Genomic DNA, 26,488 nt, shown 5'->3' on the forward strand with positions numbered 1-26,488 from the left:
GAAGGCCAACAACAAGGGGGCCAGGGGGTCGGAGAAGGGGCAGGGAGGTTCTGGAGGGGGCAGTCAAGAGACGGGGGGGGGGTTGGGAGTTCTGGGGGGGGCTTTCAGGGGGTGGAGAGTGGTTGGATGGGGCATGGGAGTCCCGGGGGTCTGTCTGGGGGTGGGGGGGTGGATAAGGGTTGGGGCAGTCAGGGTACAGGTAGGGGGTACGGTCCTGGGGGGCATTTGGGGGGGGGTCTTAGGAGGGGGCAGTCAGGGGACAAGAGGCAGAGAGGCTTAGGTAGGGGGTGAAGTCCTGGGGGCAGTTAGGGGCAGGGGTCCTAGGAGGGGGCAGTCAGGGGACAAGGAGCGGGGGAGGGTTGGGGGTTCTGAGGGGGGGAAGTGGGAGGGGCAGGGGCGGGGCTAGGGTAGGATGGGGCGGAGCCAGGGCAGGACAGGGGCGGGGCTCCTCCCGTCCTCTTTTTTGCTTGCTGAAATATGGTAACCCTTATCACCAGAGGCTTCCAGTTGTCTAGCCGGTGGCAAGCAGAGGTCAGAGCCCTGCAGCAGTTTTTGTCACGTGACCACCAGACAGAGCAAAGCAGCAGTTGGATTCACCTGCAGGTCACAGCTTGCAATAGGAGAGCAGCAGAGTGAGAGAAGTTGCACTACAGCACTACAGCGAGAACAGAGGAATTCATTGAAACAGTCTGTCAGCCTAGTGACTCTGGTGAGGTCTCCCTGTCCTAGGGTGACCAGATGTCCTGATTTTATAGGGACAGTCCTGATTTGGGGGTCTTTTTTCTTGTATAGCCTCCTATTACCCCCCACTCCTGTCCTGATTTTTCACACTTGTTGTCTGGTCACCCTACCCTGTCCCAGCTGCTGAAATCAGAGAGCTGCCTACGAAACAGGGACCCTGGTTGTCCTCCTGGACTCTTGGAATCACAAACTATGAGTGAGGAAGCTGGGGACCAAAGAACTGAGATGGGAGACTGGGAAGCAGAACAAACTGCATCAGCCATTCAGGGTCTAATTCTTTGGGACTGTGATTTATGCACCCCGAGGTAAATGGTGGTGGAAGGTATTGAACTGGAAATATTTGTCCTAGATCAACCTAACCTTTCTTTTTCTCTTCCCACCCAATAAAAATTCATTTGTTTAAACCTCTGTGCTTGAGAGTGGGTACAGATTTGCCTAGCAAAGGCTCCAGAGTGATTTAGGTTCCCAGATTACTGGATGAGGGTTCGAACCAAAAATTAAGGAATGATTGAAAATCCCCTAAAATAAGGATCTGGCCCTTGTTGCTGCCAACACCATTGGCGGAAAGGTTACATGTGGATACATTAAAATCGCCACTGCTAACATGCCAGCATCTTTCACAAGTACTGAGTTCACGCTCATACATATAATTAAATTATAAAAGAAAGCAAATGTCTGTCTTTAAAGTTGGACCTGAACTTGGAACAGTATAGATGGAACCCCTGGGATTTGGGGGAAATTTTGATCTGGACCTGAACTTCTCCACTTGGGGCTTTCTCTGTGTGATGAATCCCAACACTGGGGAATTAAGATCCATGTCTGATATTCTTGGTTCAGACCCGTCTCTAGCTTCTTAAACTATTTTAAGGAGCTATGTCACCAGTCATAATGTTAAAACATTGTACAGTATGGGCACTATGGCTACAACTGTAATACTTACCTTCCATGCAGTGATATTGAACAGACAAGTAGCTCCCCAATGTAGGACAAGGATCTCCAAAGAAGGTCCCATCTGATGCCACCTGGCACGCCTGGAGTCCATGACACTGCCCTGGAAAGCATCACAGTCTCATGTGCACTGGCATTTGATAGATTAAAGTACCAAACTTTAAACTTCACAACAACTCAAAGAAAAGGTGGCTATTGAAGTAAAAAAAGGGCATTTTCATGCCATCGATTTCTGAGCAAAATGGGGAAAAGAGGGGCAGGAACAGATGATCAGACAAGCTGCATGGTTTTTTGAATCAGTCATGCTTTGGATGGAGACCAGCAAAAAAAACAAAAACTATTACTGTTACAAAAGTGGAAGGAACAAGGATGTGCATTGAATTTATGGTTATGTCAATTATAAAGTAGAACCCAATTTTTAGGTGTTTAGTAGAGGAAATTGACATGATAACTAAATAGGATGGAAAGATAAACATAAGGATGAAATAATGAATTAGAGTCAATGATATTGTGCAGGTTCCATGCCAGAGCGACAAGAGAAATGTGGGAAGAAATTGACTTTAATGGGATTTGTGCAAAGGGAACAATGGATGAATAAAGTCCCAAGTGAACAGAAAACTTTGTAGCCTAAAATCTGGTGGATAAATACCAGTGTTTTTCACCTGCATGTACTTTTCCTCCATGAGGTTTCACTTCAACTGTCACCGGGCTCTGCCTTAGCAATAAACAATTAAATGTGTTCCATAAAATCTTAGTCTGATAGAAAGAATGAACAAGGCATGAACCTAAACTCTACTGATGAGAAAACTGCAATGCAATGACAGTGAGAGCTTTTGATCGTGCTATGAAAAAATGAGTAAAACTAAAAATGTAAGAAGTGCATAGCTGAATAGTAATAAAACCTAGCTTCTGTATAAAGCTTTTTCATCAGTACAGCATAAAGCGCTTCACCATGTTTAGTGTATTTATCCTCACAACACCCCGGTGAGGCAGAAAAGTATTGTTATCATCCCCACTTTACAAATGGGAAACTGAAGCACAGAGAGGTCAAGTGACTTGCCCAAGGTCACGCAGGAAGTCTCTGGTAGAATAGGGACATGAATCCAGATCTCCCAAGTCCTAGATTAGTGGCCTAACCATTGGACAATGGGCTATATACGAGAAGGCAGCTAGAATCAAGCTTGCGTATATGTAGTTTTTATTTGCCAGTAATGGGCCAAATTCTGCTGTCAGTGACACTAATGTAAAACTCAACTCTGGCCTTGCACAGGTGTTACTGAAAGCAGAATTTGACCCATGAACATCCACAGACATAAAGCAAGGTCAGTTGTTTTAGGTACCACACATTGTAGTGCTTACTGTAGAACTCTGACAAATGCTGCAATGAGATATTTACCTGCTACTTCATCCTTGACACTGGTCCAGCTGCAATCCTCCTCCGTGTCAAGCTGGAGGGGAGTCTCCAATACACAGTAGTGAGGGGTCTTCCGCCCATAGAAACTGTCACCAATCTGAATGACTTCTCCTGACCCACATTGCATGGTGGCATTGAAGTTATCACAAGCAAGGCTCTGGCCAGATTCTGTTGGGAAAGGAAGAACAGATGTCATCTCAGACAAGGATATACAGTGCATCCTCTGCCACAGGGACTAGGAACAGCTTCTCCCCTACCAGGAATCTGTGTGGTCTTATCCTGCCCAGGAAATGAGACCCCCATGGTGATTCCTGAAGGTGGGTCTCAACTAAAGTTATTTTGAAGTGGTTTTGGGGTTTTTTTTGAAAAAACGGGGGAATTCAGATGGAATTTTCGTGACACTGTCTCCATTTTTGAACAACTACAGAGCTGGTTGAAATGTTTAAGAATTGTGAAATTCTGAAAAAAAAGGGGATTTTGGGGGGGGAACTGCAGTTCCCTCTCCCTTTTTTGATCAGCTCTTGCTCTAGTCTCGACTTAGCATACTGGCTTCTCAATGCCTGTTAGAATGAGCAAAAAGCTGTATTTGCGGTGTGAAGGAAGTGAGGTGTGGAAGGCTCTGCTGAGTGTGTGTATTAAAAAAACCAAGTTTAAGTGACACTGGGATGGGAAACAAAAAGGTAAGGTTGGCTGTAATTTTTCATCAATGTTTTTAATGAATAATGCCTTTTGTTTTGGGTTCATTTTGTTGAAAGTTCTGGGGTTTTTTTTACAAAAAAAAGTCAACCAAAAAATTTCGGTTTTTGTTGTTTTCCCCCTTTCTCTCCCTTTTTTCTTCTCACCCAGTAGAACAATAACAACAACTAAAGAAAAAGAAGAAGAAAATGGGGAAAATGAAAAGAAAAGGGGTGGGGGGCAAAGAACAAAAATCATCATTTTTTTTGTTTTGAAAACCAAAAGAAGAACATTTTTACAGACTTAATTTCTTTAAAAAATTAAAAGTGAATTAAAAACGAAGAACATTGAAAAAATATTCATTCAAAATTTTTTCATGTAAAAGTTTTGACCAGCAATACTTAAAGGTTTCAGGCTACTTGTAAGGTCAGAAACAGCTCCTAGGTAACGTGTGATCTGCTTTAGGCTCAAGAAGTTGCCCAGGAAAAAAGCCTATTTATTCAATAGGGGGCTTGACTGTAGCCTACTCATGGAAGCACCCCTTACTCACATGTGAAGTCCCATTGACTTCAGTGGGACTGTGTGGGTGAGTAAGCATAGCAGGATCATGCCCCTAAACACACATACCTTATTCTTTGAGGGGCAAGCTGATAACTGTCTAGAATTCTTCCAATGACCTGAACTTATTTAAGAAAGAAGATGCCTGAAAACCCTTGGTGTCACATACGGGAGCCACAGAAGAACATTGCTTCAGTTGCCCCACATTTAAGTACATCATTCTCCAATGGCAACTGTAACTGTTCCTCTTGAAAGCCTTGATTAGCAGTGCCAGTGTGTGCACACTGTGGTAATTGTGTGCTATCCTTATTTAATGGCTAAATCTAAGCCTAGCTGTATCTATAGCAACATGACCAGATTACAGATTAGAGCTGTCTAAATAAGCTTGTAACATAATTTGCTGTTAAATTCTAGTTGGGGCTATTATCTACTGCTTTTTTTTTGTTCTTTTCCTTCCACAAAGAAGGTTGTCATTATAGCTGCTCCCTCAGCAAATTTTGCATGGCATTTATGCTTAAAAAAAGTAGGATTAATTGACTAACACTATCCATTCAAAACCTGTTTAGAAATGTGTATTTTGACTACAGTATAGTGCTATGGTTTATTATGCATCTAACAGTGAAATGGAAAGAATAAATCCCACAAGGTCTGTGAAGCTTTAACTGCAGATAGAGACGCATGAAAAGTTCTGGGAAGAACAACAGAAGGGAGGAAAGCTTAGTTACAAGGCCATCTATCTATCTGTGCTTTTATACTGCACTTACCAACATTGTATCTGAGCACTTAGACTAGTTTGTCAGACCTTATAGACATTCACGCTGAAGATTCCAAGCATATTAGAAATATGATTCAACCCTCACAATAGCCCTGTGGGGTGATGGTAAATACTGTGATTCCCATTTTACACATGGGCAAACTGACGCACAATGAGGTTATGTGAGCTGCTAAAGATCACATAGGGCTCAAGCCAACACCCAGTGAACCCAATGAAAAGACTGCCATTGACCTCTGTGGACATTGGATCAGACTCATAGCATGCAGAACTGGTACAAGAACCTAGTCCTCTCTCCCACTCCCCTGCTCTAACTATTACTGAAGTTTATTTGTGCCTCGGTGGATGTGGACTGGAGATATTGAAAACAAGTCAGTGATTTGGATCAATCTCTGAAATGGTTGATCGATGCCAGGAGTTTCTACACTTCATTTCTGGGTTAATGAAGAAATAATCATAGAATCATGTAATGGAATCCATTGTTATTAATCCGTTTCAGCCTCTAATATTGCTCATTAAAGGCCTGATCCAAACCCCATTGCAGCAAAATCAATGGAAAGAGTCCCTTTGATTTTAAAGAGCTTTGGATTAGGCCCTATGGTAATGAATGCTGACCTCCTTCCAAAGAGAGGGGTGACAATTCTGGTTGTAAAGAAAAATTCCCTTTTTAATTTTAAATACATAAAATACTGTACTTGATAGTGGAGCAGGGCAGGAGCATTGCTAGAGCTTGTAGCAGCCTCTGCCGGAACACTGGATTCAGAGACTATGTATATTAGTCAATCTGCAACCAGACTCTGTTGCAAAAGAGCTGCCATGTTGGTCAGCCCATCTTGTCCAATATCCTATCTCTGACAGTGACCCACACCAGAGCTTCAGGGGGAGTGTACTGAACAGGGCACTTCTGAAGTGATCCACCCCTATCTTCCCGGGTTCTGCTAGTTAGAGGTTTAGGGTAGCCCTAAACATAGGGTTGAACCCCTGACCATCTTGGCTATTTGTCATTGATGGACCTATCCGCCATGAATGTATCCAGTTCTTTTTAAAATCCAGTCATGCTTTTGGCCATCACAACATTCCATGGCACTGAGTTCCACAGGTTAGTTATGTGTCGTGTGAAAAAGTACTTCCGCTTGTTTGTATTAAACCTGCTGCTTATAAATTTCCTCGGGTGACCCCACATTTTTGTACTGTGGGAAAGGGTGAATAACACTTCTCTATTCATTTTCTCCACACCATTCATGATTTTATAGGCCTGTATATAATCCACCCCCCTTGGTCGTCTCTTTTATTAAGTAGAACAGCCCTAATCTTTCTTAGGCCAGGTCTACACTAACCCCCTAATTCGAACTAAGGTACGGAACTTCAGCTACGTGAATAACGTAGCTGAAGTTCGAAGTACCTTAGTTCGAACTTACCTTGGTCCACACTCGGCAGGCAGGCTCCCCCGTCAACTCCGCGGTACTCCTCTCGCCGAGCTGGAGTACTGCAGTCGACGGCGAGCACTTCCGGGTTCGACTTATCGCTTCCAGACTAGATGCGATAAGTCGAACCCAGAAGTTCGATCGCTCGCCGCCGAACTACCGGGTAAGTGTAGCCAAGTCTTTAGTCTCTCCTTTATAGCCGTCCCATAACCTGGAGCATCTTTGCTGCACTTCTCTGAACTTTTCCCAGTTCCATTAAAGCCTTTGGAGATGGGGCAACAAGAACTGGACACAGCATTCAAAGTGTGGCTGCACCATGGATTTATACAGTGGCATTCTGATATTTTCTGTCCCATTCCTAATAGTTCCTAACTTTTTGTTAGCCTTTTTGACCGCTGCTGTGCACTGAGCAGAAGTATTCAGAGAACTATCCACAAGGACTCCAAGAATTCTTTCTTGGGTGCTAACAGCTAATTTAGACCCCATCATTATATGTGTATAGTTGGGATTATTTTTTCCAATATCCCCTTACTTTGCATTTATCAACATTGAATTTTAATCTGCCGTTTTGTTGCCCAGTCACCCAATTTTGTGAGATCCCCCCTAACTCCTCGCAGTCTGCTTTGGACTTAACTATCTTGAATAATACTAAGATGCCCGTGACCTTAGCTCTAGTTTACGCAAATGAGCAGCTTAAAATGCCTCACTCACATGAAACCGATGAGAAACACAAATTCTCCTTATATGTGGGTGTGTATGTTGGCGGAAGTAGTCTAGTCAGCACAGCACTCCATTCCATGGCTGCTTGATCCAAGCCAGGATTTACCTGGGTGGTAAGATTAGACACCACAGGCTGCATTTGTTTGGTCTCCTCTCCTGCTGGAGTGCCAGAGGGAACTACAGGATCTAGTCCCTCTCCTTACCTTAGGGTGACCAGATGTCCCGATTTTATAGGGACAGTCCTGATTTTGGGGTTTTTTTCTTATATGGGCTCCTATTACCCCCCACCTCGTCCCGATTTTTTACACTTGCTGTCTGGTCACCTTACCTTACCTTAGGGGAAACTGCAGGCTGCAGTGCCATACAGCAGATGTGGTTTGAGAGAAGACAAGAGGAACGTGCTCAGATAATGGTTTCCAGTTACTCCTATGCTCCTAGGAGTTCAGAGTCCAAATTAACCAGTCACTAGTTGCATAGTGAGTGAATGCAGTGGCCTTTCATCTCTGGAACCTGCTTCTATTCGTGGCTTTGGGCACATGTGGAAATGACTTTGGTAGTCCCATCCTTGCCCCTCGTTGCAATCAAGATCCATATCATACAACAACCACTTCCTTTGTTGGGATTAGACCCTGAACCATCGAAGTGCTGAGTACCCACAACTCCCATTGACTCTGGTGCTCAACCCTCTCTGGATCTTTCCCTCTGCCAGCAGATAGGCAAAGGGGACAGCTGCCTGGGTTTTATGTTTTTTTTTAAATAAGCTTCATATTTATTTACTGAATGATGACTTTTAACGAATCCTGGGTAATTTAAACATTGCCTGAAATGCAGCATGCTCAGTTTTACCACCATCTGCTGTGCATCTTACCAAATTCACAAATGAAGTCAAACTCCTGACTGCAGTTTTCTGTCATGCCCCATTCATAGCTAGCGTTCTTCAGGATGTACCCACAATTGGCTAAGAGAGACGGCTGATCCTCATGCCAGTTGCTGTAGCTTATATTTGAAGTGTCCAACCAAATCAATGATCCTGTGAACAAAGTAAACCACATCGAAAATGTCTGTAACCATCACTTGGAGTTTGCCAGCTTCTGGAACTCTGGACTAAGCCTCCAGAGTCTAGACTACAACAATCAAGGCTACTAGAGTCTGGATTTGGGACAGAATGGACTAGAAACTCCTGCTTAGGTCAGTAGGGAGGTGATAGGGTCAAGCAGTTTGCTGGGCCAGTGCTGAGTCAGGGCTGCTCAGCTGCTCTGGGAGAGGAGGGCCTGACTCAGAGACATAAAGGCATGTTTTAGGTTCAATTTGGAGTTTGGGAGCAGCTCAGAGAGAAGGAGAACAGTTCAGACTCAGTCTCTGATTAACTCCCCTTCCCCACAAAGGGAATCTTTGAACTTCTGTAGGATCTAGCGCATGGGTCAGGCAGTTCCAGGCCTGCAGAGACCAGCATTGAGTGGCAGAGACCCGACTCGGCTACCGAGAGCCAGCCGAGTAGGTTGAGCAACCATCCCTTATTTTAAGGGACCATCCCTTATTTCATTGGTTTGTCCCTTTAGGGTGACCACCTGTCACTGATTTTAAGATTTATTGATATGTATTGTAAGTACCATTTTAAACGTTAAATTGAAGCATGATAATTGCATATGTACTTGAAGGCAGTAGAAATGTACACTTGAGAGAAAAATCAGTGAGATGCGCAGCTACGGGGAATGGTGTTTCCCTAAAATATCACTTAAAATAAAGCGCTGTGCCTTATTTTTCTTGTGGTTTTCCTCCATCTAACAAATGTGGTCGCCCTACACAGGACTGCAGCCCGGGGAGCCAGGAGAGGCCCTTGCTCCAACCAGAGGCAAAGACACTGTAAGAGGATCCAGCCAACATTCACAGCAACCCCTCAGCGTACCATCTGCCTGGGAAGGTGCCAGAGAAGCAGCTGGGGGTTGGGAAGAGGTGGGAGGTGAGAAATTTGATGATGTTTTTAGTACTTGTTAATTAACCCTAACGCTTTCCTTCCCCAGATCCTAATTTCCTGCTCCCAGTAAAGTTCCCCTTTGTTACACTGTTGGTTTTGGTGGCATTTCTTTGCTGGGGTTTGTGTTGATGTACTCTGTTGTTTCCTGTGTATTGGATTTTATACTCCTTGCCAGCAGTGGCAACTTATTCAGTTTCCCCAGAGACAGCACTCTTTTGTGTCTCAGCACAATGAGGAAGTCACCTTGGGGGGAGGCACCAGGTATCACAAAAAAGAACCCAGAACCCAACCCATATGAGGAGAGGTGACCAGCCACTCCAAGTAGCAAGTGCCAATGAAAAGGCTCAAGCCACACTTTGTGGGAGACATGGGCTATTGTCAGTAAGAAGCACAGCTGTAAGGCAAGTCCTGCAGTCCTTACTCAGACAAATCTCCCACTAAAGCCAACGGCAGTTTTGCCTGAGTCGCGGTGTTTGGATCAAGCCCATTGTCATGAGACATCTGGCACCAACATTATATAGCCTCTCACATGCTTATGCTGGAGTAATGTAGGCATGTTGTTCTGACAGAGATTCAGGTTTTCCTCCTGAGCAGGTATTGAGCCCATGGAAATCCAAGCCACTGCAATAATTGTCTGAATAATTGTCCTTGGATTAGAATTATAATAATATTAACAGTGAGGTGCCTCCAACATTTTAACATAGGACACCCATAAAATGCACCCCTCAACCTGTGCCAATCCCTATGTCTCGGGGTCCATGGACACACAAGGTGGACTGGGGATTCTAGTCTATTATATCTCCATTTAAATAAGAATACATTCTCATAAACGCGACTGAGGGGAGAAACACCACTATTTGTCAGACAAACTTATATGAGGCGGCATTTTGATGGAAATGCTCATCTGCAGTTCCTGAATAGGGTGAGCGGATGTCCTGATTTTATAGGGACAGTCCCGATATTCAGGGCTTTCTCTTATATAGGTGCCTATTACCCCTCCACCCCATCCCAATTTTTCACACTTGCTGTCTGGTCACCCTATTCCTGAAAAGCCTATGGAATTTATTGTCAATACATTACAGAGCTCAGCTTGCGCCATTGGAAGAGGGGGGATGAAGACCTGGAAAGGGACTCTGGTTGTATTCATTTTTTAAAATTGTGTTTTTAAATGCCTAGCACCTTTCATAACAGAGTCTTCCAAGTCTCAGTGATGTTCACTGAGGAAATGTATCCTTTTGCATTGTGTTTAGGTACTGGATCATATATATTCATTCATAAATTCATTGAGTTTAAGGCCAGAAGGGACCATTTGATCATCTAATTTGATTGCCTGCATATCACCTGCCCTTAAATTTCACTCAGTTACTGTGTTTGTGTGTGTATATGTATATATTGTGTGTATACATATCTATAAAAAAGGGCAAAATTCTCTTCTGCTATACCAGTGAAAATCTGGGCTAACTCCATTCTCTAACTTTGTAGTATAGAGCAAGTCTACAATGGATTTACACTGGAGTTACGGAGAGCAGTATTTAGCCCATTATTACGACTGATGAACAACCCTGCAGTCCTTTGATAAAGCATTTGAGATGAGTTAAGCAGAAAGCAAACAGGACACTGGTTTTTCCTTCTGTTACAAGCATAACATTCCTATAGTTTTCGGGACAGTAGATATTAAATATTGTTTCTATCCCCAATATATAGATGGGAAAACTAAGTCAGAAAGAGATAAAATGACTTTACCCCAGGTCACACAGAAAATCAGTAACAGAGCTATGAATAAAACCCAGGTTTCCTCGCTTACAGTTTCCTGCCCTAGCCATTAAATTAGGTCCTGCCTTGTGTTTGAGATGGTCTTTCTTGTCTACATGAGTGTGGATATGTGAGCATGTTTAAAATGGGCCATCAACTTGAAGAGGACCTCAGTAAGGTCTTCCAGATAGGGTCCATATAACAATAGTAGTTATATGTACAGGTCTGTCGCATCTTAGGCGCATTTAACATGCGCGATTTCAGCTTTACGCGGCCGGCAAAAACAAAACAAAAAAACAAAAAATGAGAGAGAAATAACAATTTAAATACTGTTTCTGTAGTGCGGGCGATTCCACTCGCCATTACACTCAATGTAATTTTGACTATACGCGATTTTCGCTTTAGGCGCTGACTGCGGAACATAACCCCAGCGTAAGATGAGACAGACCTGTATTGCAATAGCATCTAGTGGCCCCAGCCAAAGATTTGGGCCCTACTGGGCTACTCACTGTACAAATGCATTATAGAAGACAGTCTCTGCCCCAAGGAATTTACAGTCAAAATACACAAGGCAGGCAAAGAGTGGGAGGGGGACAAGAAGTGCAAAGACGTGAAGTGACTTGTCCAAGGTCACACATCAGGTCAGTAGCAGAGCTGGGAATAGAACCCAGACCCTCTGACTCCTGGTCCAGAGGGTAATGATGCCTCTCATAATAGAAGCAGCTCTGTAATACATTGGTATATGCCCCTAGATGTCATCTGATGATACTAGAACAAGAGTGACTCATCAGCAGAACCCTACAGTAGGGTTTCCTTGCATTACTACAGCGATGTAGTAGCTCTTTCAAGTTGCAACCTAACTTAAAAGAAGGCACCATTTCTCTTTTGAGATCACCTACCTTCTGTAGTTTCATTCAGAAGGGAACTTGAGGTCAGTCCTATCCACCACTCCCTGTCCTCGGAGATATGTTTCTGCAAGAACTGTTGAGTTTCCCCATTTTCAATAAAAACGAGGTGCCCCCCTCCTCTCTCGCACCAGCTCTGGGCGCTCGTGAAAGTGCGCTGGAGTCTCACAAACTCGTAGCACGAAAGGTTGAAAGCCACCTGGTACTTTGAACAAGGTATCCCCTCCTCAAGAGCAATTTCCTCCACAGCCGAACAGAGAACGAGAGAGGAGAGAACAGTGATTAGAAGCCACATTCTTAGCTTAGCGGTTGGAGCCCTCCATAGCACTGGTGTTATGCACCACATCACCCTGCTTTTTGTCCCTGTCTCTTCAAAGGCTTGGGCTGTCATCCTGTTACGCCATCAATCTTTCTTTTTCCTCCTTGCTGTTTGTCACATAATACCAGGAATAGCAGGGGGAACAGATTGCTCCTAATAAATAAAGGTTATTGCAGCTGGGGATACATGCAGTAAGTGTTGATGCTAAGTCACTGCAATGGGCGATATGAGAACCATTGTGTAAACGTCCCATTCCAAATCAAGCTAGTTTGCATAGTGGTCATTAGACTTTTCACCTCGTCCGTGAGTGGAAAAGATAAAGTTGATATATGTTGCCATTGGGCATATGGTACGCTAAGATAACGCCTCCCCGTCAAAGGATTCATTGTACTGAACATTTGTGGGTGAGTGCTTTACAACAACAAAAAGAGCTGTAATCAGTAGGAATGAATGAAGAATGAGAAAAATCAGAATTTAGGAAGACAGGGAATTATAGAGATGGGAAAGAACCAAGCTGCTCATCTAGATTCTTCTAATTGTCTTGAGTTTCTCTTAGTATTATTTCAGATTTTGGATGCTAGTGTAAGATATATATAATTATCATATGATATTCACTCTTCTCTTGTTTTAACACACAGCCGGGGGACTCTCAGCTGTTCCAGTTAAGTTTCACTTTGAGATTTTTGATGCATTAAATTCAAAACAAGTAAACAACCCAGGTGAATTCCATATCTGGTGACAAAAAAGAAAATGCTTGCATCATCCCCTGTGAAGCTAAACAGAGCTCCATTCTTTATACGATCATTGCTGCCTGTAGCTTTACGAGAAAGTGGATGAGGGAGTTAATGTTAAAACAAACTTGTTTTTCAAATTAAAATATTGCCTTGGTTATCAGAATGTCTTGGGGGCCTTAAGTTTACATTGTAAGCCTGCGGATCTGACCCCCTAATAAGAGGTAATGGGATGGCCTTTGGGAAGCTAGACAACAGTCTTTATGAGCTAAAATGCATACATGTTTTTGAGCTTGCATGCAAAGGATGTCCTCCAGGTTTCCCAATGTCTGCTGGCTCTGCATGCCCAATAGGATTAAAGCTCTTTTTACCCTAGAATCTCAGGGCCTGATTTTCCTCTTGCACTGGGTATTACATGGTGTAACTGCACCGAATTCAGTGTGGATGCTCGATTTACACTAGTGTAAGTGAAAGGAGATTCAAGCTCTTACATTCGATGATAAATCATGTCTTACAAAAATGTGACACTTTTAAGTCGTACGCTTCAAGCCTTTCTTACAAAGAAAACTGTACGCACTGCAGCCCATGAGCACTTACAGTATGAGTGTCAATTCAGACTGTCCTGCAGCTCCCCTTCCCAGCCACTCAACTCGCTCAGCAGGGCACAGAAGAACTAAGGTATTTTAAGGTAAAATCATGCACTATAAGGTTTGTCACGAGGCGCGGAGCTGAATGTGTGCATTGTTTGCTTGGTTCAATACTGTATATTTTAATTACATTTGTCTGAAAGGGCCTTAATCCTCCCATGCCCTGTTGATCTGGCTGGCGTTGAGGAAGCTGGACTTGATCTAAGTCCCTGGAACAGATGCTGTTTCTGAGAGCACAGGTTTCAGAGGGGAGGCCCAGATAGAGATGGCTGTGCTTTATCAAGTGAGTCTGAGTCAGTGATATGGGAATATGCAGTTCCCGCAAACGATACACACTGCCATATTTGTGAGCTATGGCTCGATCCTTTCAGATCTTTTGATCCTTTCTCTGCGGCTGAGAATCTAGTTTCATGCAGATCCTGTTAGAAATGCCAGAATTAGAGATGCCACCGGCAGAACTGATGCAGATCCAGAGTCCATTGCAGTCAAGGGAAGTCTTTTCTTTGGCTTCAGTGGACCTTGGATCAGGCCTGTAAGAGCACAGGAGTGAGTAGAGCTGCCTAAAGAATAAAGCAGGTTCTCCAGACGAGTCCCCAGCCGGCAGTTTCTACAGCTGCGTGATTTTTTTTAAATCTACTGTTGCCTCGAGTAACCCATCAAACCCCTATAAGTGAAGGAGATTAGAGAAGTTTGCTGACTTTGTGCATTTCACTGTCTCGTGAACAGGGGCGGCTCCAGGCACCAGAGCAGCAAGCGCGTGCCTGGGGCGGCAAGTTGCGGGGGGCGGCCTGCCGGTCCCTGTGAGGACGGCAGTCAGTCTGCCTTCGGCGGCATGCCTGCGGGAGGTCCGCCAGTCCTGCGGATTCGGTGGCAATTCGGCGGTGGGTATGCCAAAGCCGCGGGACCGGCGGACCTCCCGCAGAAACGCTGCCGAATCGGCATGACCAGCGGACCGCCCGCAGGCGTGCCACTGAAAGCCGCCTGACTGCTGTGCTTGGGGCGGCAAAACACATAGAGCTCGTGAACAGTCAGTTACTCTTCTGGTATTTGTGTGGGTCTTTCACACAGTAGCAGTGGAGAGAAAAACATTTAAAGACAGCAAAATATCTCTGTAAAGTCACCAAAATCAGCAGGGAGTTTTTCAGGGGCAGATGCAGTACCTGAAACTCCTTTAAACTAATTTTTGGAAACTGACCAGATTTCAAGTGGAAAGTGCCCCTTGAATTTAATGCTTTGTACAAAACATGATTTTTTACATTTTTCTTACCATATAAACTTATCTTCATTTTAAATAGCTTCCTCAAGATAGAAGTTAGTATGGAGGCTTCATTGTACCGAGATACAATAGTTTGTTGTTTTCCTGGACTGTATGAAATGGGGATACATAGGGGTAACAAAAGTAGATCAAATAGCCATGTGCTTCTGATATATACAAAAGATCATGGTTGGTGCATATGACTGCTTGATCTGCATTTGTATATTTCGATGTGGAGACATAAAAATGCTTAATTAAACCTCTCCCTCATTGTCCCAGGTAGGTTGTTGGATGTGCAGTTGCTCACCACTAGGTGTTGAGAGCACTGTACAGCACTCTGGTTTCAGCAGGAAAGTGTTAGCCATAATGGAGCATTTCAGATATCTGGATTTTGGGTCTGCCCAAAGCCATTCACTCTGTTTTTTGTTTGCCTTTTGTGAAGCACTGAGGTATTCAGACAGACTCTCTAAAAATGTGAAAGAAAGGGCAGGACATGTTAATCCTTGTTGTGTTACATATCTGTCTGTCTGAGACCAGCCAGTCCTATAGCATGTGTTGTGTCCCAATGACTTGCTAATCTAAAGCACATTAATCCAAATGAAATGGAGTTTGCAAAGTGATTGTGTCTTGCAGCTTTAACTATAACAGTGACAAAGCTTTCCCATATTTTCAAACCCTCACTCCAAGATGCAATATAATAACTACTTCATTTGTGAACTCCCTTGCTCCTATTGGAATAAGTCCATCATCTTTCTGAGAATTGTGTCTAGGGGTCCTCCAGAGCTTTTACTGAGTCTTAACCTGTCCTATAGCTTATACAAGATGGTGGCCATCAAGAGAAGCCTTCTGGAGGAAATCACTGTGCTGTCTGAAACATCAGAAAAGGCCTTGGTACAAACCACAATGAAATAAGGTCTGGTTGTCAAAAGCACCCTGAAAAACATTTCCCCTTTTGGACCTTTGCAGGTGGTAGTTATTGAGTTGAAAGAAAACTGCTAGACTGTTGGGAAGTGTGATGGGGGTCTACACCACACTGGCACAAAAACGGTTAATTGGAGGTGAGCTCTCAATTAAGGTACCTGGTTGCACCTGGAGGATTGGCCAGGCCCAATTACTGATGAATCCCAGGTGGGAGAGGAGCTGGGGTTACTATAAAGAAAGGAAGTGTGGCTCACAAAGGCAGGAAGGAGTTTTACAGTCTCTTGCTGGGATAAGAGAGTGGACTGTGTCCTGGAGGTTTTCCACTGAGGGCTGAAAGAGGGCTGCAAACTCAAGCCCGAGGAGGGCAGACGGGGGGTTAAGTTAATACTCTTATTCTGGGATTTATTGGGGGATTTGAGAGGAGAGCTCTGTGAATCCAAGCCCCTGTAGGAAGGGTAAGCTGTGGGAGAGCCCTGCTTGCAAGCTTGATAGGAAGAAGTCTAGGAAGATAGCAGCAAGGAGTTGGAGGGATTGAACCTTGACTGTCTGTCTTAGGGTCCCTGACTGGAATCCAGTGTTGAGGGTGAACCTGGGTTCTCCTATCTGCCATTGGTGAGGTGGCATAAGCCCCTGAGAAGGGAAGGGATGGGAGGAAGCCCAGAGGAAGGGGCATATGACCCACTGAGCCTAGATCAAGGACTGTGGGCTGGGTGGAGAGACTGGACACTTATCTTTTGGACTTCTTGTTATCCTGAAAGGGGTGCAACTAAATGCTGACCTGGCTGAGTTACTGGAAGAGAGATGATGGCAGGGCTGGAGCGGCTGTTAGGTGCTCAATGGAGAAAGAGCCTGCTATGCTGTACCCAGCCAAGAGGGGGTGTACCAGCAGTGGGAGAAGTCTTTGACGTTCTCTAGAGGTCAAGAGCTATGACCAAGACTCTCAAAAGTAAGGTTGGGTGCTGAGTTTGTGATGTTTTAAAGGGGCCTTTCTTTCAGAGGGTTTCTGCACTTTCTGAAAATCAGGCCCCTTTCAGGTGTCTCAAGTTTGGTTGCCAAAAATGGAGGCACCCAGAATCACTTGTTGGAACATTTTGTTGTGTTTGCAAATCTTGGCCTTTTCCCCTAAATGATTGTTATTAATAATCTGGCCCCTATTTGGCTAGTCTTAATTTCTACAACTCAGACTCTCCCCTCCTGCCAATGGCTCTATATGTTGTCAATAGGCCAGTTCAGGTCACGTGAGAATAGAATCTGTGATGTGCAGCAGCCATATCAAATTCCAGCAGATGCCATCCCTTTGACACTTGTCACAAGCCCTGGATTGTGATGTCACTGGGCAAACCAGGTAGAAGGATGAGTCCAGTTCAGCAGCAGAAAAATGCTTGACTAGTCAGCAATAATGGGGAACAATAGAAACACTTGCATAGAGGTACGTACCACTGCCTGCTGCACAACATTTTTGAGGGATACTGTGTTAAAATGTTGACAGCAAATTGCTGTCCTGAAATCTCTGGGTATATCTACACTGCATCTGGGAGGGAGCCACCCAGCCTGTGTCGACCGTCACAGTAGCGGGACTCAAACTAGTGTGCTAAAATTAACGGGGTGGAGGTTACGTTGTGTTCTGAAGCCCACCCAGCCCCCTAGTCTTGAGGTTCTACGCTACAGCCTGAGCTGCAATGTCCACGCTGCTATTTTTAGTGAGCTAGCTTGAGTCCCTTTTGCATGAGTCTGTTTACCTGGCTGGGAGACTCACTCCCATCTGCAGTATAGACATACCCATAGGGGCTGCATGATTCTTCAGGGCCCCAAAGGGGTTCTACTTAGTCATCAGACACCTGTGCCCCAATTTCCTTAATGAAGAGACACAGCATTGGCCTAGACAGGCTCCAGGAGCAGCTAGACCTCAGGAGGGTTTCCAGGGAGCTGAGAGGAGAAAGGTGGATCTCTCTGGAGCCCAGGTAGCTGTGCTTTATTACTAATGAGGCCTGTCTACAGAAGGCAACCTCCTGGGCAAAGAAAGCTGCTTTCTATTTCTTCAAAAGTGTGGGGAATGTCAGTGAGTAGATCCTGGAAAACCGGCTTAGGTGCTGAATGGCATTTTATTTTTCTGTGTATGTTGGTTTATCTGAGAAGCCGTCCCAGAGGCAGAGAGAGGGCATTTTAGGCAAGTAAATGATGGTTTTCTAAGAAGGAATGATTTTCTTTGGCTTCAAATAAGCCCCAGCTGACCTTTGATGGGAGGCTAGAACTGGGGCCTGACCACAGGCTGATGTAACAAACACATAGAAACAAAAAATTAATACGCATGGGAGACTGTGAAGGGAATGTGGTTTAGTGGTTAGAGCATTGACTGGGGATCAGCACTTTGCAGTTCTTGTTCCTACTTTGCCCTTGACTTGCTGGGTGAGATTTTGCTTAAGTCAGGCCTTGGTTACCAGAAACCTTAAATCATTAAGACATACCAGAGGTGCCAGCTCTCACAATTTTATCGCAAGTTTTGTGATATTTGGTGTTTTATTTAAATCCCCAGTTCCTAGAGTCGGGGCATTATGAGACCATCACAATTTACTTTTCTTTCCCCCCCCCCCACCCAAAAAAAAGGTTCTAGCCCTCCTGGTTCTGGAGCACGGCTTGAACATATGATCCCTGAAGGCTAAACAACAAGACGCACAAAAATAACCCAACATTTAGTTTTAAAATCTCATTATACTTAAGCCAACCTCATGATACTTCATGGCCTGACTCATTATTTTTGCACGCTTGGTTAATGCATGTCAGTTTTTGGAACCTCTGATAGTTCAGAGGTACTGAACACCCACAAATCCGATTTACTTCAGTGGGTGCTTGGCCCCTGTGAAAATCGGGTCCTAGTGTCTCAAGTTGAACCACCACAACTGGAGGTCACTGTTTGGAAATATAAGTCGTACTCCTCATTCAGAATAGATGTGCTGCACTAGAGCCACGGCACAGGGTTACATTCAAACAACTGCAGAGCTCTGTTCTATTTCAAAACTTTCCTGTAAGGAAAGCATGACTCATCCAAGCATTTACAGTTCTCTAAGGTTCATATTTTTGAACTTTGGTCTCCTAGTTGTGGTGAAAACAGTTCCAAAGTCTTACAGGGGAGTTGAGCTCTGTGCTGGCACAGAGCATGCTACGTGGACCAAGGGGGAGGCAATATGCTTCCATTAACCTGGAATGGGCTGGTTTGCCCCCGGTGTGGGTTAGAGCAGCCATGATGTTCTATTATGGGTAGGGCCCTACCAAATTCACAGTCAATTTTGGTTAATTTCACAGTCAGAGGATTTTAAAAATTGTAAATTTCATGATTTCAGCTATTTAAATCTGAAATTACACAGTATTGTAGGGGTCCTAAGGTGACCAGATGTCCCGATTTTATAGGGACAGTCCTGATATTTGGGGCTTTTTCTTATATAGGCACCTATTACCCCCCACCCCGTCCCAATTTTTCACACTTGCAATCTGGTCACCCTAAAGGGTCCTGATCCAAAAGGAGGTGTGGGGGTTGCAAAGTTATTGTAGGGGGGGGGTTGTGGTGCTGCTACCCTTACTTCTGCGCTGTTGCTGGCAGCGGCGCTGCCTTCAGAGCTGGGATCCTTGCCGGTAGCCGCTGCCAGGGCCGGCTCTAGGCACCAGCAAACCAAGCCCGTGCTTGGTTTTTTTGCTTTGGCAGTTCGGGCGGCTTTTTTTTTTTTTTTTTTTTTTGCTTGGGGCGGCAAAAAACCTAGAGCTGGCCCTGGCCGCTGCTCTCAGCGGCCCAGCTCTGAAGGCAGCACAGAAATAAATTGTGACCACCTTAAAATAACCTTGTGATTCCCCTCCGCCACTCCCTTTTGGGTCAGGACCCCCAATTTGAGAAAGTTGGTCTCCCCCGTGAAATCTGTATGCTATAGGATAAAAGCCCACAAAAGACCAGCTTTCATGGTCCGTGATGCATTTTTCATGGCCAGGAATTTGGTAGGGCCCTAACTTTGGGTTATTGCAGCCCTGGAGAATGGTTGGGGTGTAAGCAATTGCCTGATGTGGCCTGGAATGCATCTATGTAGGTGAAAAGGGACCACAGAGAAGAGATTAATTCCCTCCCCATCTTTAAGTGGGGATATGTAGTGTCTAGGTTATCCTAGCTGCATCACCGTGGAGGCAGAGAGAATTAAATCAAGTTCATTGCTAACCTGAAAGAGGTGCCCTCTTTGTTCCCATGACTTAGTCTGGGACTAATTCTATTCAAGAGTAGCTTTGTGTTTTAATTATTTGTATTAGCATAGTATCTATGAGCCTCAGTCATGGATCAGGACCACATGGTACTAAGGGCTGTACAAACACAGAACAAAAGGACGGTCCCATTAAAATAAATTGAATCTACAACCAAAGGCCCAGTATTTGTGACATAGGCACAAACCCATGGAATCTGTGAACATTTGAATGCTTTCTGCTTTGGTGATGTGCTGTGGCCATAGCTGGGAGGATGGTTCAGGCCAACCTGGAGAACGGGGTAGGGTTAAGCCTCCAGCTAAGGTTAGGACTCAAATTTAGTATTAGGCTTTTTATTGGGATCAGTCCTTGGGCCGTACTTATCAAGTACCCTCTAAAACCAACCTACATATTAACTGTTGAGTGTGATATACACCAGGTTGAAATAGTTCCTGATAAATCCAATTCTTATTTGTTATTCACTCATGTAAAATATGGTATTCACCTTGTAGCTAGGCTAAAGACAATGAGAGCTTCAGGTAGCTATGCAGGACTTAGGATAAGTTCTACTTAAATGCTTGCTTATAAAACAATCAGGGAGAATGACTCCAACATGTGCAGAATTTGTTCTTTTATAATCTATAGCCAGAGAAGATGCTTTACTTTTGTGACACAGTAACAAGGTTTTTCTGATATGATGGCTTATTTCTAAATGTGCCTTTCCCACATTTCTTTGTTAGCAAACTCTCCTATATTATCTAGTTTTGGCTAAACCTATAAATAACTATGTCAAGCCGCTCCCTGAAAAGGCTCAAAGTAATCTAGGATTCCAATGAGTTTGATAGAAAATCTCTGGTGAAATCAGCAGGCAAATGCAACAGCAGCCACAACAACCATCTAGACATCAGTGACATTCTCAGCCTGTATGTCTTCTGCTAGGATAAAGGCTATGATATTCATTACCCCAAAGCACTGACTCTTGCAGTTAGGTCTGATTTACATTGGAAGCCTACTATCTGGACCATTGCCTTCCCCTGTTCAGATCATCTCTTTATTCTCAGGTTTCAGAGTAGCAGCCGTGTTAGTCTGTATCCGCAAAAAGAACACTTGTGGCACCTTAGGCTAGGTCTACACTACCCGCCTGAATCGGCGGGTAGAAATCGACCTCTCGGGGATCGATTTATCGCGTCTCGTTGGGACGCGACAATCGATCCCTGAATCGACGCTCTTACTCCACCAGCAGAGGTGGGAGTAAGCGCCATTGACGGGAAGCCGCAGAGGTCGATTTTGCCGCCGTCCCTACAGCGGGGTAAGTCGGCTGCGATACGTCGAATTCAGCTACGCTATTCGCGTAGCTGAATTTGCGTATCTTAAATCGACCTCCCTCCTATAGTGAAGACCTGCCCTTAGAGACTAACACACATTTTTTTGAGCTTAAGCTTTTGTGGGCTACAGCCCACTTCATCGGATGCATGCAGTGGAAAACACAGTAGGAAGATATAGATAGATAGATAGATAGATATACAGAGAGAACATGAAACAATGGGTAATACCATACACACTATAAGGAGAGTGATCAGTTAAGGTGAGCTATTATCAGCAGGAGAGAAAAAGAACTGTTTGTAGTGGTAATGAAAATGGCCCATTTCCAGCAATTGATAAGAAGATCTGAGGAACTCGGGCAGGGGGGGAGAAATAAGCATGGGGAAATAGTTTTACTTTGTGTAATGGCCCATCCACTCCCAGTCTTTATTCAAGCCTAATTTAATGGTGTCCAATTTGCAAATTAATTCCAATTCAGCAGTCTCTCGTTGGGGTCTGTTTTTGAAGTTTTTTTGTTGTAATATTGCGACTTTTAGGTCTGTAATCGAGTGGCCAGGGAGATTGAAGTGTTCTCCAACTGGTTTTTGAATGTTATAATTCTTGATGTCTGATTTGTGTCCATTTATTCTTTTACGTAGAGACTGTCTGGTTTGGCCAATGTACATGGCAGAGGGGCATTGCTGGCACATGTGTGTGTGTGTGTGTATATATATATATATATATATATATATATATATATATATATGTGTGTGTGTATCTATCTATCTTCCTACTGTATTTTCCACTCCATGCATCCGATGAAGTGGGCTGTAGCCCACGAAAGCTTATGCTCAAATAAATGTGTTAGTCTCTAAGGTGCCACAAGTACTCCTGTTCTTTATTCTCAGTGCTCTATAACACAGCTCCGTTGCTGCCCAAGCTACATTGGAGGGGGTTGGTGTTTTAGTTTCCTTAGAAAGGTTTGTCTAAGGTATTATGGGGTCTCTTCAAAGAGTGCTCTACAGCAGGGGTTCTCAACCTTTTTCTTTCTGAGCCCCCCCCAACATGCTATAAAAATTCCAGGGCCCACCTGTGCCACAATAATTGGTTTTCTGCATATAAAATTGCCTCTGGCCCCATGCCACAGGGGCTCCTGCGAAGTTACATTGCTCAGACTTTGGCTTCAACCCCAGGTGGTGGGGCTCAGAGCCCTGGGCTTCAGCCCCATGGAGTGGGGCTTCGCCTTTCTACCCTGGGCCCCAGCGAGTGTAATGTGGGCCTGCTTGGTGGCCCCCCGAAACCTACTCATAGCCCCCCAGGGGTCCCTGGACCTCTGGTTGAGAACCAGTGCTCTACAGGACATAACCTCCATTAGCTCATTAAATCTACTTTCACTTTAATACTTGCTTCCACTCAAGGGCCGAAAAATGGGATTTCCCTGTAATTGCTGAGTCTGTAGGTGCTTATCCTGGCCCTGTGCTCAGACTATCACACTGTTACTAGCCCATATTATTACATATTTACCCAGTGCGTCCTAACCTCTGCCATAGGATGGGCTTACCTGAGTGCTGCACTGGGCAGCCTCTCCCCATCCTGACTGCAACATCACCATTGATTGTTTAATATTACAGCAGTGGCCTCAAATGAGATCAGAACTCCATTGTGGTAGGTCCTATACAAACAGCCTTGGCCTCACAGAGTTTAACAATCTAAAGAGCTCGGGCAGACAAGGAGTGCATTGTTACCCTCATTTTACAGACGGGGATCTGAGGCCCAGAGAGAAGAAGTGACCTTCCCAAGGTCACTCAGCAAGTTTGTGGCAGAGCAGGGAATTGAATCCAGCGCTCCTCTTGAGTGGAGCTGGGTTGAAATTTTTTGAATTTTGAAATATTTCAACATAAAATGGGGCCAATTCTTTTTTAAAATATGTTCCCAGTTTTTAACCAGTTCTACTCCTGAGTCCTCATGTGGGGCTTTAACCACAAAACCAGGCTGTCTCCAGGCCAGTCTGATGTAAGGATGCTCCAGTTAACTTTGAACCCAAGTTTGTGGTGTGAATAGTGGTGCTCTGGTCTCTAAGGGGTTAACTCTAGCTAGTTTCCCCCAACCCTTCCACATACGCTCAGGGGGACGGGCTATAAGACCAGCTGCTTGCAAGAGAGAATGACTTTGGGAAGACAGGCTCCACACACATGGGTTGCAGGGCTGGGTTGACCCCCATGCTGGGCCATTTTCTGTCTATTTTATGGCTTTCAAGTAGTTTTTATTCTTGTTGTAGACGCCACCCTCTCGTTCTCAAGAATGAACCTTGAAGAAAAGGCCTTGAGATGGATTCTAGGCCCTGCTACAGCCACTTTACTCTGCTTCAGTGGCATGAAGGGGCTGCAGCAACCCTCTGGGGAATGCCTCCAGTGGAGCAGGGCCAACATAGACAGCTGCCCTTGGGTACTGCCCCTGGGGGCTGGCTGGGAGTGAGACAGGAGCATGTTGAAAGCAGGAGGGGGCTGCAGAACAGCGCATAGGGAAGCAGGTAAGGCTGCCCTAAATGAGAGTAATATCTAGGGCTGCTTTAATTTGTGCAAAGGCCATGCCACCCAGAGAGCAGCCTAGCATTAGGAAGTAGCAAAGAGAGTTTGCAGCCACCTTCTCTCCACCTGCTCCTCTGTTTCTCTGCACCTCCTGAGAGGCACAGCACAGAATCTGATTGGGTCACTGGCTGACAGGTTTTTTTCAGTTTTCTGACCTGTTCCACACAGCAGCCTACCGAGCTCACCAGTGAGCTGTGCCATAGGGCAATTGAGATATTATCTTAATTAGCAAATTAACTCTTGCTTGATAACTTATCTTTACTGGGTACAAAAATTAACTTGCATTCCAGTTTTGGACACTAGAACGTGGAGAGGCTGGTATCAGAACCTTGGTGAGAAAATCTCTCATTTCATATGGAAAGAAGGATTTGGAAGACTACGTACTTTTTGAGCAAAATGTTTTAGGGCCTAGCTGCACTATAAGTCTAGCGGTGCCAGAGCTGATAGGGATCTAACATCCCTTTGTGTTTATGCCATGGATGGGACAATGTGGCTACAGCGCTGTTAGGTGAATGAATGAGCTTCAGACAAAAAATTAGCCACTGAAGTGATTAATTTATTTGTTTTGATTTATTTAAAAAAAAAAAAAAACACCAGTCAAAAGCTGCAGGCCCCTTTGCCATAAATAAAAATGACATATTTGGTGAAAACGTTCAAACAGCAAATAGATTTGCTCATGGACAGTTTGCAAACAGAGAGGTGCAACGCATTCAATACATCACTCGTTGGGAATTATTCACCCATCTCTACAAGTAAGTGATAAACCATCACAGACAAGTGAACAAAACAGGCCTATGTGGGGTGAGTGCCAAATGAGAGAGTAGGTGGGGGAGGTAATATCTTTTATTGGACCAACTTCTATTGGTGAGAGACACAAGCTTGTGCACTCACACAGGCTCTTCTTCACAGATAAAGAATAAAAGATATTATCTCACCCATCTTGTGGCTACCACACTGCATAGTGCTAAATGAAACATTCCTCTTGTAGCAAGGGGCAGTTGGGAGAATAGGGCATGGTTGCTCTCTGGGGCAGATTGGCCTCCCATTCTTCCATTCAGCCCTTGGCATATTTTTAGAGGAAATTTAAAGTTTCTTCAATTGCAGTCTCCTACTCCCTCCCCAGCCGAGACTGCTGCATCTCTTGCCCCTTCCTACACTTGATTGCTGTCAAGGTCACTGGGGGAGAAGCATATGCAAAGAGTGTCTCGTGATCATGCTGGTAATATGTCCCCTGCGCTGAGCATCAGGGTTAGCCTTGAACTCAGATAGCACGTGGAAGGGCTGTATGGGATATCTGCTGATATGTATTGACAGCTCACTAATGGTATAATTTAGATGGTATCTTAATTAGAGACCTGGGCTGCGAATTTATCATTCTAAACTTCCCCGACCTGGGTAAAATATTAACTAGCTTTGCAGTGTTGGACAAGAATGGTTGAACACAAAGTTGTCCATAGCATGGACAGAGCTGCAAAAAGGTTGGCTTGATTCAGAACTTCCAGCCATTGCAACTCCACTGACATGAGTGGAGTCACTCCTACTTCTCTCGGGTGTAAGTGAGAGCAGAACCAGACCTGTTGTTTCTTATGTTTAAACTGGTGCTTAGTTTATCTTCTGCTTATTGAGCTACTGCTGAGCTTAGAGGAGAGGAGCAACTGACATAAGGCTAGGAGTCAGTTGCTACAGGAGAAAAGGATTACAACAGGTGGGATTCATTAATAATAATAATAAAGCTCTTCTACAATACGTTTCATCAGTAGATGGCAACTTTACAAAGTAGATAAATATCATTATCTCCATTATACAGATGGGGAAACTGAGGTACAGAGCCCAAAGTCATACAGCAGACCCATGACAAAGAACAGAGTAGAAACCAAACTCCTGAGTCCTAGTCCGCTGTTCTGGCGGCTTGGCCACACTGGGCTAGGCAGCAGGGTGCCTGCAAACAGCTGCAGATTAATCTGCTGACTGAAAAATTAAAAATGCAATGAAGGGAAAAAAACACTTTGGGCTTTTAAAATTCTACCAAACACCGTAAACTAGAAGATAATAGGAAATACAGTGGAATCCCATTGATCTCTCCTACTGTAGATGCCTTCATACCACCACCATTCCATCACAATCTCACTCAGTCACACAGCCTAACTCCAGCCTCCGTGAGATTTAGATATATTCTCCATACTCATGCAGACAGAAACATGTCTCGGTAAATTCTAGAACATGCTGGTTGAACATTAAAGCACATAAATGGCCTGGCGTTGTTGGAGGTTGTCGTTAGGATTACGTGGCTGAGTGTGATAGTGAGTAAGTGAAGGTGTGGATTGTGCTTGGTTACACGCTATAATGGAGGAGGAGGCTGTTGTGGAATCAGACATCATTGAATGTTAGGGTGTTTTGATGACACAATGAGTGGAGGTTGGTGTGGATATTAATGTTGGCTCAATTGGTAATAGCCTTGAGCAACCTTTACTCTCGGTATGTCTATGCTGCAAATAACTTGAGTTAAAATAGCAGTGAAAACACAGCTACCTGGCCTTTAGATCAGGTTAGCAGCTTGAGTTCAACCCCAATTCCCTGTAGGCATTAGTTTGAGCTGCTAATCTGAGTTAAAAGCGGAGGTGCTGTG

The 26,488-nt window shown here is 44.5% G+C and overlaps 2 protein-coding genes across 2 annotated transcripts in view; one reads left to right on the plus strand and one right to left on the minus strand.

The window, feature by feature from the left end:
* Positions 1 to 12,423, minus strand: part of LOC101941472 (polycystin-1-like protein 2) — a 67,799-nt gene extending 55,376 nt beyond the window's left edge. The window contains exons 1-4 of the mRNA XM_024105540.3: positions 11,879 to 12,423; positions 8,121 to 8,282; positions 3,086 to 3,271; positions 1,682 to 1,792 (exon numbers count right to left, since the gene is read on the minus strand). Of these exons, the coding sequence (XP_023961308.3) occupies positions 1,682 to 1,792; positions 3,086 to 3,271; positions 8,121 to 8,282; positions 11,879 to 12,275 (856 nt within the window). The 5' untranslated portion in view covers positions 12,276 to 12,423. The remainder of the gene's footprint in view (positions 1 to 1,681; positions 1,793 to 3,085; positions 3,272 to 8,120; positions 8,283 to 11,878) is intronic.
* The window catches only part of BCO1 (beta-carotene oxygenase 1), a 58,197-nt gene continuing 40,768 nt past the window's right edge, over positions 9,060 to 26,488 (plus strand). Inside the window, exon 1 of the mRNA XM_065567648.1 lies at positions 9,060 to 9,212. The gene's annotated coding sequence lies outside the window, so the exon portion shown is untranslated. The remainder of the gene's footprint in view (positions 9,213 to 26,488) is intronic.

Source organism: Chrysemys picta, chromosome 14, assembly GCF_011386835.1.
Source record: "Chrysemys picta bellii isolate R12L10 chromosome 14, ASM1138683v2, whole genome shotgun sequence".
Lineage (NCBI taxonomy): Eukaryota > Metazoa > Chordata > Testudines > Emydidae > Chrysemys > Chrysemys picta.